The 13,760-nt window shown below is 41.4% G+C and overlaps 1 protein-coding gene across 4 annotated transcripts; it reads right to left on the bottom strand.

The window, feature by feature from the left end:
• Positions 1-146: 146 nt before the first annotated feature.
• Positions 147-13,701, bottom strand: itgb3bp (integrin subunit beta 3 binding protein). Of its 4 annotated transcripts, XM_035786855.2 has the most exons (9): positions 13,507-13,701; positions 13,214-13,250; positions 12,933-13,023; positions 12,681-12,750; positions 10,417-10,495; positions 10,099-10,186; positions 8,810-8,866; positions 1,843-1,900; positions 147-1,614 (listed from the first exon to the last, which is right to left on the bottom strand). In XM_035786855.2, the coding sequence occupies exons 1-8, from the start codon at positions 13,566-13,568 to the stop codon at positions 1,845-1,847; spliced, it is 540 nt and encodes a 179-aa protein (XP_035642748.1). In that variant the 5' UTR covers positions 13,569-13,701; the 3' UTR covers positions 147-1,614; positions 1,843-1,844. The 4 variants fall into 4 exon arrangements, with proteins under 4 accessions (XP_035642748.1, XP_035642730.1, XP_035642739.1 ...); XM_035786863.2 differs by lacking the exons at positions 147-1,614; positions 1,843-1,900 and adding an exon at positions 4,998-5,082; XM_035786837.2 differs by lacking the exons at positions 147-1,614; positions 1,843-1,900; positions 10,099-10,186; positions 10,417-10,495 and adding an exon at positions 1,909-5,082.
• Between the last annotated feature and the right edge of the window lie 59 nt (positions 13,702-13,760).

Here is a 13,760-nt window from a genome sequence, read left to right as displayed (position 1 = left end):
AACCCTTACTTTACAGCCATATTGCCAGCACAGACTCGATCTGTCAAAAGCAGTTTCAATAAAATCCTCAGTGTCCATCTTCTCCAAGCTAGCTCAAATCACTGGTTGTAACAGTGTATGTTGTAGCCAGACAATGAGCCAAACCATGTCTTCCAACCATTTAATTTAGCTGAAAAAAATATTAATTACAAAACCTAGACAATTTTATTTTACCAGGTAAGTTGACTCAACACATTCATGTACAGCAACAACCTGGAGAATAGTTACAGGGGAGAGGAAGGGGGATTAATGAGCCAATTAGAAAACAAGGAGTCCAAAGGGCTATGCATTTCAACACAAAAAAGCAGTGGCAGGTCAGACAGGCCCTCAAACAAGGATGATGGAAGATGACATATCTGAACATAATGTCATAAAGCTGAAATACCACAGGAAAAAAAAAAACAGTACAAGCAATCTTTCCCCTCTCTGGCTGTGAGTTAATGACAGCCATTAAAAAAATCCATTACTTCTATAAATGTTATCGGGTCACCGAGGGCCGCTGCTACACTGTATATCTGCAGCCGCTGGCCCTGCATCCTATAATACGAAGGGTGGGACAACCAGGGGCCTGTGGCTTTAAAATGACTACTGTGGATCGACTGGGAGGAAGGTAGTCTCTAGACAGATGGGTTGCTTGCAGCAATGTAGCGATGCTCCAGTTAACACGTCTGTGTCAGTTGGGACAGGGAGGACGAGTCACAGGTAACGTCATTGTCGCATCCGCTTCATGCACCACAGTCAAATGAAGAGTGGAGCGCTGGGGGGGGGTGAGACCCAGGGAGAGTGGGACCCTCTAGGAGGAAAGGGTTAGTGGGGTAGAGGTCTAAGAGGTGATGGGGGTAGAAGGCAAGGTGGGTTGAAGTAGCGGGAGAGGTGGCGGGTGTAAGACCGCCAAGGGTCCCCTCTTTTACCGCCAGAGGGCCCGTATGAAAACATTAGTTTTGTTTATGGATGTGCTCGCTTTGTCCTTCACACGGCCTCCAAGGCTGATAGGTGGATCATGTAACTCTCACTCTTGGGCAGAAATAGGAAATGTGTCTGTGCACACCAGCTGTTGCTTAGGTCTCTCAGTAAGAGGCCCTCTGCCTTCCCTGGCACAGCCAAAGAGAGAGAAGGAAAGAAAGAGCCAAAAAGAATGAAGTGTGTGTGCACTAGCCTCTCAGAGCCTATATTCCAGTTTCCTTCACCTTTCAGGGTAGCTGGAGGACATTGTGGGGGTGAATTTCATATAGCATCAGGTCTAATGGGACGAGGGCGTTCGCTCACTGAAAGAACATTTTCTCAGCACTGTATAGCGGCAGTTATTGTAGAGTCAACATTTGTCAGTGGTGAGGGTTCGGCGTAAACCTGTCTGATGTCTAAGGCGTTTTACTTTGACACATTCCCCCCAATGACTGACAGGCAGCCTCCGAGACATCCCTCTGCCTCACAAATGACAGCTTAGATTCTATATTCATCACCCAGCCGTCTCCGAAGAGGAAACATGTACACCACCGCGTGAGAGAAGGCAGAGCTGCTATTCCATTTGCCGTCGGTCTGTTGAGAGTTGAGTTGAGGGGCTCCCTAAGCAGAAACCTACAAGGGGGACGTCAGAGGGGAAACCATGAGTGCAACCCTGCTGTCTGTTACACAGTAATGCAATATCACCAGACTCAATAGGAAGACATACTGACTCATGTCGCTCTACTAGAAGGAAACAAACAGGTAACGTGTGATGACAATTGAACAATGTGTTACAGTATAATGGATCTTTAAACCTGATTCATAAAGACAAAGCTATAGGCTCCATCTGAGTTGTTGTACCTTTATAAGGCCATTATGGATTTCAGGAAATCAGAGGAGCTGCCAGTCTGGACAACACCTGTAGAGAAAATGAATAATTCAGAGAATACAGTACTAACTTCTCTCAGAGCACTGCCATTCACAAACAGATAAATCTGTTGGCTTAAGTGGTTTGATTTACAAGTGAAATACAGATGTTACTAAATACTTGCCTAATTGATTAAAAGTTAACAATATTACCAGAGGTAATAATTTTTCACTGGAGGACAAAATCCAAAACGACTGAAATCATATCTGAAGGAATGCGTAGTCTGAGGCTGCAGCAGTGCAGCCCGGCTTCAGTTGTCACCACAATAGTCTGTAATATAATTTATATCACTGCTCTTTAATTACAGTTGTGTGTTTAATCAAAAAGCATAAAACTCCTCCCAAGCAGGTGCCATGTGTCTGATGAGAGGATTGATGCGTTAGATCGTGGTGAGGCCTGGGCCTTAGCCCTGGGAAACCACCCCAGCGCTTTGATTACATTTATGAAATCCTGTCTTTAATACACCCCATTACTGCTGTGCTGACATACAAATCTTCCCCAACATGGACCCATCTATGGCCTGATCAATTTTTATACTGCTGAGCAGTCCCCTTTCTCCCCATTTTCCCCCCCACCTCAAAATTCACATTATATAGGATTTTCTTATGGAAAAATGGCAATAAAAATGTGTTACTGCCCAGAAGATGTGCACGTGTCATTGGGTTGCCCATGACTAAATGCTTCTGAGAAAATAAAATGTAATTCTGTAGTAAGCAGATCTGTTTACATGTTATTTATTTTTATGCTTCTAAGAAAATATATTGTGAAGTGCAACATTGATTTAGATCATAACAAATGTCTCTGTACAGGTCGGAGGGAGAATTTACGAATCCTTTGCACAACTCCTTTAATTGAATTTTCCAAATCTCTCACCACACACAAATAATCAATACCTTCTGCTGAGGGAAACTTGCCTCAGAATTATTATGGCCTTCGCTTTACAGTTCTGTAGTCATCAGCACATACAGGCAGGAGTCCTCCCTACTGGGGTATTTGTAATGCCTGGACAACCCTGTGGATTTATGTCTGCCTGAACCCTGATTGCTCACAAAAAGTGACTTCTCCAGAATGCTTACCGAAACTTTTGCTAAACTTAAATAATGGTCGTAAGCGCTGCGTAACACCTCAGCAGGCACGTTGAAGAAAGAGAAAGGGAGCGGGTTCAGAGGTTATAACGTCAAAGTTAAAATATTATTGTCAATTGACTCCACTGTCTTGGCAGTGTTTGGCCTGGCGCTGTACTGAGCTACGCTGTTTGAGGCGTTGCTTGGCCCCTGAGACAGCATCAGTCTCAAAGCCCAGATCTAAGAGCTGGTGTTCTCAACACGGCGCAGGTAACAATGAGGTGAGTTTATTCACATGCACAGGGTCGCCGATGTAAATGCAGGGTACAGTGAAATTCTTAAGCGCCGAGCAGTGCAGGTCAAAAATAAGTGAATGAAACAAGAATACAAATACAGCACCAGTCAAAAGTTAAGAAACCTACTCAATTCAAGGGTTTTTATTTTTTACATTGTAGAAAAATAATGAAGACAAACAATGAAATAGCACATATGGAATCATGTAGTAACCAAAAAAACTCATCTAAATACATTTTATATTCTTCAAAGTAGCTACCCTTTGCACACTCTTGGCATTCTCTCAACCAGCTTCACAAGGTTGTCACCTGGAATGCATTTCAATTAACACATGCGCCTTTCCTCAATGCGTTTGAGCCAATCAGTTGTGTTGTGACGAGGTAGGGGTGGTATACAGAAGATAGGGCTATTTGGTAAAAGACCAAGTCCAAATTATGGCAAGAACAGCTCAAATAAGCAAAGAGAAACGACAGTCCATCATTACTTTAAGACATGAACATTTCAATAACTTTTTGCAGCCGCAAAAACCATCAAGAGCTTTGATGAAACTTGCTCTCATGAGGACAGCCACAGGAAAGGAAGACCCAGAGTTACCTTTGTTGCAGGAGGACACGTTCTTTCGAGATACCAGCCTCAGAAATTGCAGCCCAAATAAATGCAAGTAACAGACAACTTCAACTGTTCAGAGGAGACTGCGTGAATCAGGCCTTCATGGTTGAATTGCTGCAAAGAAACCACTACTAAAGGACCCCAATAATAAGAGACTTGCTTGGGACAAGAAACACAAACAATGGACATTAGACCGGTGAAAATCTGTCCTTTGGTCTGATGAATCCAAATTTGAGATTTTTGGTTCCAACCACTGTCTTTGTAATACAGAGTAGAACGGATGATCTCATCATGTGTGTTTCCCACCATGAAGCAGGCGTGATGGTGCTTTGCTGGTGACACTGTTGGTGAGTTCTTTAGAATTCAAGGCACACTTAACCAGCATGGCTACCGCAGCATTGTGCAACGATATGACATTCCATCTGGTTTGCGCTTAGTGGGACTATCATTTGTTTTTCAACAGGACAATGACCCAACACACCTCCAGGCGGTATAAAGGCTAGTTGACCAAGAAGGAGAGTGATGGAGTGCTGCATCAGATGACCTGGCCTCCACAAATCACCCGACCCCAACCCAGTTGAGCTGGATTGGGAGGAGTTGGACCGCAGAGTGAAGGAAAAGCAGCCAACAAGTGCTCAGCATATGTGGGAACTCCTTCAAGACTGTTGGAAAAGCATTTCAGGTGAAGCTGGTTGAGAGAATGCCAAGAATGTGCAAAGCTGTCACTAAGGCGGCTATTTGAAGAAAGTCAAAAATATATATATATATATATATATATATTTTTAACACTTTTTACTACATGATTCCATATGTGTTATTTCATAGTTTTGATGTCTTCACTATTATTCAACAATGTAGAAAATAACACTGGGAGAGCCCTTGGGGATAGGCAGAATTTCTTCAGCCTCCTGAGTTTGAAGAGTCACTGTTCCTTCTTCACCATGGTGTCCAAGTGGTTTGCCCATTTCAGCTCAAACTTTGTTTTTGACCGTCTCCGCGGCGGCCCCGTTGGTGAGGATTGGGTCGTGGCCAGCCTGGTTCCTCCTGAAGTCCTCAATCAGCTCCTTTGTTTTGCTGATGTTGAGGTTGTTTATCTGGTACCGTGCCGTCATAGTGCCTACCTCCTCTCTGTAGGTCGTCTCGTCGTTGTTGATAATCAGGCCTACTACGGTCATGTCGTCAGCGAACTTGATAATGGAGTTGGAACTGTGTGAGGCCAGGGAGTACAGAAGGGGCATTAGGACGCATCCTTGTGGGGCCCCCCGTGTTGAGTCATGCTCTAGTCACAAAGCAGAGGAGGAGGATGCCTAGGGCTTTCCCTTTTACCAGGCGCTCTCTGGAACACTGGAGTGTCGACACTGAAAACAGGAAGCTTAGCTCACAACTCAGGAGACGTTTTCTACTTTTCCAGCCACAGAATATGACCCTTAGTTCTGTGAATTAGTTAACAGTGTCTTTGAACTGCATTGTTTTGACCCAAATTGAGCATTTTCCCCCTTAACTACAACTGTTTGTTTGTTTTACGGCAGCCTATCAGCTTTCCCTGGAGAGTGCAGGCAGAATAATCCAATCACCAAATCGGATTTGTATGACATTGCATTCATTGTGGACTGACTACACAAAAAGCTGACAGTTAATTAGAAGAGAGAACTTATCAAATCTATAAATCAATCGTTCTGGTGACCTCCTCGGGAAGGCCTGATATTAGGTCAGATTTACATTCTCATCTACTACAGTTGTAAAACACTATATTTTACCCATCACCCCGTGAAACACATACCCAAACTTATACTAGCCTCGAGGATGCAGGCTTACATAAACAATCTGTCACAGCAGTTACCATATTCGACAGGACTGTTACACTTTAGATCAATTATAAAGCAATTGAGTGCACTCTTAAATCTAGCCTACGGGTCAGAACTGAAGTAAGAACTGCTAAATAAATAAAACAAACTATAAATGTAATGCAGGTTGAGAAGAACGCAGTCACCCTGACAAAGCAGTTACATTTTTCAGAGCATCTTACACCTTTCCATACATGAATGCAGGGCCTGAATGCCATAGCCAGCGAGTCTAAAACGTTTTACACTGGGAAGCAGAGCCATGCCTCCATGACACGATCACCATCATTGGTCTGGATTTCACGCTCCCTCCACAGCACAGATATGGGCCAGCGCTCCGCTCGCCTTGTCCACTGTCTTGAATAAAAAGCTTGTTTACTTTAAAAATGTGTCTCAAAGCAACAGAGGAGCTATTATCTTCCCCTAGCTATCTAGTTTGACGATGCGAACTTAGTTGTTGTAAGGGGGTTTATACACAACCGATAAATTTCATGCTCCACCATGTGATAGAAAATGTGACGTTCCTCTGGTGTGGGGCCACAAGGCAACACATATGTTACGCTTCTTCACTGTAACTAATTAAAACAATTTTCGACGACCTTATCAGAAAACAAGCCCGACTTCCCTGACAATCCCCCTATTCATTTCCCACAAATCACCATTATGTGATTGGATCACAAGTATAGCTTTGCTGGAGGCATAATGTGTGCCTGAAATAATCAAATTAATTCTCTGCCTGGGAAATTGTGTTTGTGTTGGGAAAACAAAATGTTGTTTTTCTCCAAAGATTATAGTTTTTCTATTGGAAAATGGAGACAGACAAACACATTGAATGAATAGTGGATAAATGGTGATAAATAGGCCCAGTAGTAGATCAGATCAAAGCCTAGTAGCCCCAAGCCTGTCCATGTGACTGCATTCAAACCCATCACACCCATGTCAACCAGCTCATAAACAAAACATGTTGTTTTCTTACTATCCCTTCATTTAAAAAGGGTAAATCTGCAACTGCTACATCCATATACCAATTGATTGAATAGAAATTATGAATGCCTCGTGAGCTTAGTTCATATCCCATCAGAACTCAAAATACAAGCTTGTTTTACTCCATCGTTTGTAAACAAAACATGCCTAAAAACATGGGTAATACTATCATTTTGATTTCATGGATGGTCAGTCCTTGCATCAATTGCTCTGTAAATTTCAGTGGTTACATTTCTCTAGCCCCATCCCTCAGCTATTTACCAAAACACTGGCTGGGTGATTGCTTTGTAGTTGTTTGAACTGTAGATATTCCCTTTAAGGAATACTAGAGAAAAGTCACCATCATAATAACGAATGATAATCTAATTACAACCCAATTCAATGCAGGAAATATCTCATCTGAATGTATGGACAAGAAAACGCAACTATTAGTTTTATGGTGTTATAGGATTGGTCAAAAGGAGAGGAGCCCACGCACTGATACGCTTTTCATTTTAGATGCTGCTAATGTTTTGGCCCCATTGACCTTCCTCAGAACACATGATCTCATCATAAAAAAAGTTATTTCAAAGCTAAACTCAGCATAAAAAGAAACATCCTTTTCAGGACCCTGTCTTTCAAAGATAACTTGTAAAAATCCAAATAACTTCACAGATATTAATTGTAAAGGGTTTAAACACAGGTTCCCATGCTTGCTCAATGAACCATAAACAATTGATGAACATGCACCTGTGGAACGGTCGTTAAGACACTAACAGCTTACAGACGGTAGGCAATTAAGGTCACAGTTATGAAAACTTAGGACACTAAAGAGGCCTTTCTACTGAGACTGAAAAACACCAAAAGAAAGATACCCAGGGTCACTGCTCATCTGTGTGAACGTGCCTTAGGCATGCTGCAAGGAAGCATGAGGACTGCAGATGTGGCCAGGGCAATAAATCGCAATGTCTGAGATACCTAAGACAGCGCTACAGGGAGACCACGTGTAACACCTGCACAGGATCAGTACATCACACCTGGGGGACAGGGACAGGTACAGGATTGCAACAACAACTGCCCGAGTTACACCAGGAACGCACAATCCCTCCATCAGTGCTCAGATTGTCTGCAATAGGCTGAGAGAGGCTGGACTGAGGGCTTGTAGGCCTGTTGTAAGGCAGGTCCTCACCAGACATCACTGGCACCAACATCGCCTATGGACACAAACCCACTGTCGCTGGACCAGACAGGACTGGCAAAGTGCTCTTCACTGATGAGTTGCGGTTTTGTCTCACCAGAGGTGATGGTCGGATTCGCGTTTATCGGCGAAGGAATGAGCATTACACAGAGGCCTGTACTCTGGAGCGGGAACGATTTGAAGGTGGAGGGTCCGTCATGGTCTGGGGCAGTGTGTCACAGCATCATTGGACTGTGCTTGTTGTCATTGCAGGCAATCTCAACGCTGTGCATTACAGGAAGACATCCTCCTCCCTCATGTGGTAGCCTTCCTGCAGGCTCATACTGAAATGACTCTCCAGCATGACAAAGCCAACAGCCATACTGCTCGTTCTGTGCGTGATTTCCTGCAAGACAGGAATGTCAGCATTCTGCCACAGCCATCGAAGAGCCCAGATCTCAATCCCATTGAGCACGTCTGGGACCAGTTGATTTGGAGGGCTAGGGCCATTCCCCCCAGAAATGTCCGGGACCCTGCAGGTGCCTTGGTGGAAGAGTGGTGTAACATCTCACAACAAGAACTGGCAAATCTGGTGCAGTCCATGAGGAGGAGATGCACTACAGAACTTAATGCAGCTGGTTGCCACACTAGACTGTTACTTTTCATTTTGATCCCCCCTTTGTTCAGGGACACATTATTTAATTTATGTTAGTCACCTGTCTGTGGAACCTGTTCAGTTTATTTCTCACTTGTTGAATCTTATTGTTCATACAAATATTTACACACGTTAAGTTTGCTGATAATAAACAGTTGACAGTGAGGACGTTTCTTTTTCTTCTGAGTTTACAAGTGTCTACCACACTTAGTAAATCATCTTGAGATATGATTGTGTCAATAAAGTATTGTTTATCCTAAACACTTAATTTTATTACGTAATTAGAGTAGCACGTACCTTGCAAATGGCTCTGGCAAGCACCATTCACGCGGAGGCTGGACTCTGCTTTGGATGCTGAAAATATGTTCCAAATATCATAACATTTTGGACAACAAGCACACCGACAAATAGAATGTAACAAACAAAATATCTGACAACCATTTATTTGCTCTAAGTAACCCCTGGCCCCAACTAACTATTCATTAGTAACTAACTAAATCTAGTTTACAAACCAAACTAACATTTGTCACATAAAAGCAATAGTCCCTAGAAGTTTCAGTGTATTACTTAACTTAGTTCCACTATAGCAGGGGTTGGCAACAGGTGGCCAGCGGGCCAAAACCGGCCTGCGAGTGATTTGTTTGGTCCCCCAAAAAAGTTTAGTAAAAATAATAATAAAATCGGTAGATTTCAATTTTGGGGTAAAAAAAAAAAAAAAAAAAAAAAAGACCATAAAATCACCAGCTCAAATGGGTTTAATTTAGTAAATCTGGGTGGGCATTGGCCCAACAAACTTGGGAGTTAGGCACACCCACTGGGGAGCAAAGCGCAGATAATCAGAATTTGTTTTTCCCCACAAAAGCGCTTTATTACAGATATAAATACCCCCCAGTTTCATCAGCTGATCGGGTGGCTGGTCTCAGACGATCCCACAGGGAAGAAGCCGAATGTAGCGGTTCTGGGCGGGCATGGTCACACATGGTCTGCATTTGTGAGGCCAGTTGGACGTACTGATAAATTCTCAAAAAAAAAACATTGGAGGCGGCTTATGGTAGAGAAATTAACATTACATTCCGTGGAAACTGCTCCGGTATGCCAATTGCGGTTTAGTCACAACACAATGGCTTCCTCAAAACTTGATACAACTATGGCATTGTGTTGTGACAAAACTGCACATTTTAGAGTTGCCTTTTATTGTCCCCAGCACAAGGTGGACCTGTGTAATGATGATGCTGTTTAATCAGCTTCTTGATATGCCACACCTGTCAGGTGGATGGATTATCTTGGCAACGGATAAATGCTCACTAACAAGGATGTAAACAAATTTGTGCACAATTTGAGAAAAATTAGCACATTTGGAACATTTCTGGGATCTTTTATTTCAGCTCATGTAACCAACACTTTACACATTGCGTTTATATTTTTGTACAGTATAATTATGTTCCGGCCCCCTGACCATCTGCTTCGACAAAAATCGGCTTGCTGCTTAATCTAATTGCCCACACCTGCACAATAGCTTATTGAATGGCCCTTGCCATCATACCATATACTGTATGGTTATACTAAGTGGTTAAAACCCCACTGACCAAGTTCTCTGTGCCTCCTCAGTTCGGTCTTCAGGTCAGCAGAGCCTCTAGAAAAGAAACTCTTCAGCTCACTGCTGCCCTCTGCAGCCTGATGCCAAAAACAATACATCACTTTTCTCAGATTGATATTTAAAGGGTGAGCAGCTCCTTAACATCAAATATAAACTGTCCCTACAGTGCATGCAATGACCTGAGAATGCCAGAGCAAAAATCAAGGTTAAGGCTATCATATACTGTAACTCAAACTGGAGCTATGATGGAAGCACTAAATGTATTTTTTCTTCGATAGGGAAATTTGACAAAACATTTTTTACTCACCACTATTTTCTTCAGCTCTTGCCTTGCCTTGATAAATGCTCCAACTGATGCTTCCAGTTTAGAGCTGATGGCATGTAGTCTGGTCCAAATGAATTAAAATGTCCAAATGAAGTGTTAAATACATTCAAATCATAGGTTAGAGATATAGGATTATACTACTGCTATAGTTAAAACTCATAATATCCCATAATGACAGCACGTCTAGTCTATCAAATACACCATGACCATACTTGAATGGTAACATTTAAATAGATCCCTCTAAAATGACTGCACTATAAAATTCAAAACTAATGCTTGTCTTGATGGATAGAACAGACTCAGAATGGGTATGCTTTGGGGAAGGAAATTGCCCTAGTCTTAAAGTACTCTTATCCAACTATTTTTAGTGCTATGTAAATCACTGATAATTCGGCCAATGATGAATCCACTTTGTTGCATGTCTCCTGTCATTAAATTAAGATTTGTCATAATGACCATCAGCCAAGTGTGGCAATTGAAATATATCCCCCTTCTTAATAAAAAAGGAGACATCTTCAACAAACAGGACGTTATTATATACTGAACAAAAATATAAACGCAACATGTAAAGTTTTGGAACCATGTTTCAGGAGCTGAAATAAAAGATCCCAGAAATTCTCCATACTAAAAAAAATATATAAATGCTCCTCTCTTACGCAACAGCATGTTCCAGTTCCCGAAATATGTCACGCTGCATGAGACAAACGGTGGTCACACCAGATACGTACTGGTTTTCTGATCCACATCCCTCCCTTTAACTTCTTGGTGACAGGTGGGCAGTATTGAGTCGCTTGGATGAATAAGGTGCCCAGAGTAAACTGCCTGATACTCTGTCCCAGATGCTCATAGATGCATATTATTAGTATCCTTGGATAGAAAAACACTGAAGTTTTTAAAACTGTTTGAATGATATCTGTGAGTATAACAGATCTCATATTGCAGGCAAAAACCTGAGAAAAATCCAACCAGGGAGTGGGAAATTTGAGGCTTGTAGTTTTTTAACTCAGTCCCTATTGTAGATACAGTGGGATATTGGTTATGTTTCTTATTGTTATGTTGATTCTACTGTGAAGTGGGACCGAACGAGAGAGGAATGAGTCGGGTGTCTGGCAGATTGCCACAGGCTCTGAGGCGCGGTCACGAGAAAGTTAGCTCTCGTTCCATTGCTTTTCTACAGACATAGGAATTCTTCGGTTGGAACATTATTGAACATTTATGATAAAAACGCGCTTTTGGATTTATTTACCCCACGCCATAACAAAAGAAGGTATTTGGACATAAATGGACATTTTCAAAAATGTATTGTGGAACTGCGATTCCTGGGAGTGCATTCTGATGAAAATCAAAGGTAAGTGAATATTTATAATGCTATTTCTGACTAATGTCGACCACCCAATATGGCGGATATCTTATTTACTGCTTTGTTGTCTGAACGCTAGACTCAGATTATTGCATGGTTTGCTTTTTTTTATTAAAAAAAAAACAGCAGTTGCATTAATGAAAAGTATATCTCTAATTCCACGTATAACCGTTGTATTTTCCATCAACATTTATAATAGAGTATTTCTGTAAATAGATGTGGCTCTCTGCACAATCACCGCATGTTTTAAAACTACTGAACGTAAAGCGCCAATGTAAAATGAGATTTTTAAAAATATAAATATGCACATTATCAAACAAAACATACATGTATTGTGTAACATGAAGTCCTATGAGTGTCATGTGATGAAGATCAAAGGTTAGTGATTCATTTTACCTCTTCTCTTTGGCTGGAAAAATGGCTGTTTTTCTGTGAGTTGGTGGTGACCTAATAACATAATCATTTGTGGTGCTTTCACTGAAGCATTTTTTACAAAAAAATAATAATCAGACACTGTGGCTGGATTAACGAGAATCTTATCTTTAAAATGGTGTAAAAATACTTGTATGCTTGAGGAATTTTAATTATGGGATTTCTGTTGTTTTGAATTTGGCACCCTGCACTTTCACTGGCTGTTGGCGAGGTGGGACACTACCGTCCCACATATCCCAGAGGTTAAAAGGCATCTGTGACCAACAGATGAAGCCATAGATTATGGCCTAATGATTTTATTTCAATTGACTGATTTCCTTATATGAACTGTAACGTAGTAAACTCTTTGACATTGTTGCATGTTGCGTTTATATTTTTGTTCAGTGTATATATAGCTAGCTTAGCAGTATTACTGTTGTGTACATGGAGACATCGTGATATTTACAGTACTCACATTTCTACTTCCGTCTGTGGCACCTGTGGTTTATGGGAATTAGCAGTTTTCCCACTGGCTTTGGCTTTACCTGTTGAAGTACAAAATGTCGCAATGGAAATTGCACAATGTACTGCATTGTTGAGGGAGCTAACAAGCATTTGACTGCACCTTTTATACTGGCTGTAAACTGTGTATGTGACAAATATTTTTGGTTTTGTTTGTTGATTTTCTGAGGTCATTTCTTTGTCATGATGTGGAACCTTACTGTACCAGCTTGGGGAGATGCACTTGGACTCATCTGGTAGGTACCAGTCAATGGGGAGTAGTTCCTGATTGGTGCAGGTCTCTTGGCTGGTGTCTGCTTTGTGCATAGACATACAAATACTACATTTACCCATTGCATTTTCTGCTGGTTATGCTTATTAGCACTAACGTTATGATGCAGAACAGAACTCACACACCCAAAAATTGCCAGTTCAATTCAGCTAGCTACAGCAAGTTAGGCTCAAATTCCCTTATGACAATCACTGATGTATTCTACATTAACTCACGTTGTCATTGTTCTCCATTCGGAGTGTTCTTTTGACTCTGTGAAAGACAGTGAAGATAATTTAGAAATATGAAAGAAAGTGTATTAGAAACTATAGTACTGTTAGCTTAATTAGTACCCCCCCCAGACTGGCTTGTTTAGCCAACGTTAGCTACTGTAGCGAGCTCGCTAGTTTATCGAGAACAACTACTTCCACATCAAACTTTAATTTGCACAGTTATTACATTGTATGATTAATAATGTTGATAAATGTGTAGCTAGCTAACACAAAGGAATAGATAGTAAGATACTTACGGCATTTTGTTGTTGATAGTTGACAAACAACTTCTGAGAGGCCCAGTCCAATGGTAACACATTTGGCGCGTACAGCGTTTGCAAGAGAATTTGAGTCCTCCGGAAACATGAGCAACACGAAATTCTTATCTGCCGGTCATAATTACATCTCTTATCTTTAATATCAAAGTATTCGCATATAGTATTGATTAAAAAATATGTATCATTAAATACACCTATTTTTAAATATATGTTTTAAATGATTGTTTTATTTA

The sequence above is a fragment of the Oncorhynchus keta genome, chromosome 1 (genome assembly GCF_023373465.1).
Source record: "Oncorhynchus keta strain PuntledgeMale-10-30-2019 chromosome 1, Oket_V2, whole genome shotgun sequence".
NCBI classification, from domain to species: Eukaryota; Metazoa; Chordata; class Actinopteri; order Salmoniformes; family Salmonidae; genus Oncorhynchus; species Oncorhynchus keta.
The sequence above is the reverse complement of the archived record's forward strand: the minus strand, read 5'-3'. Positions and strand labels throughout refer to the sequence as shown.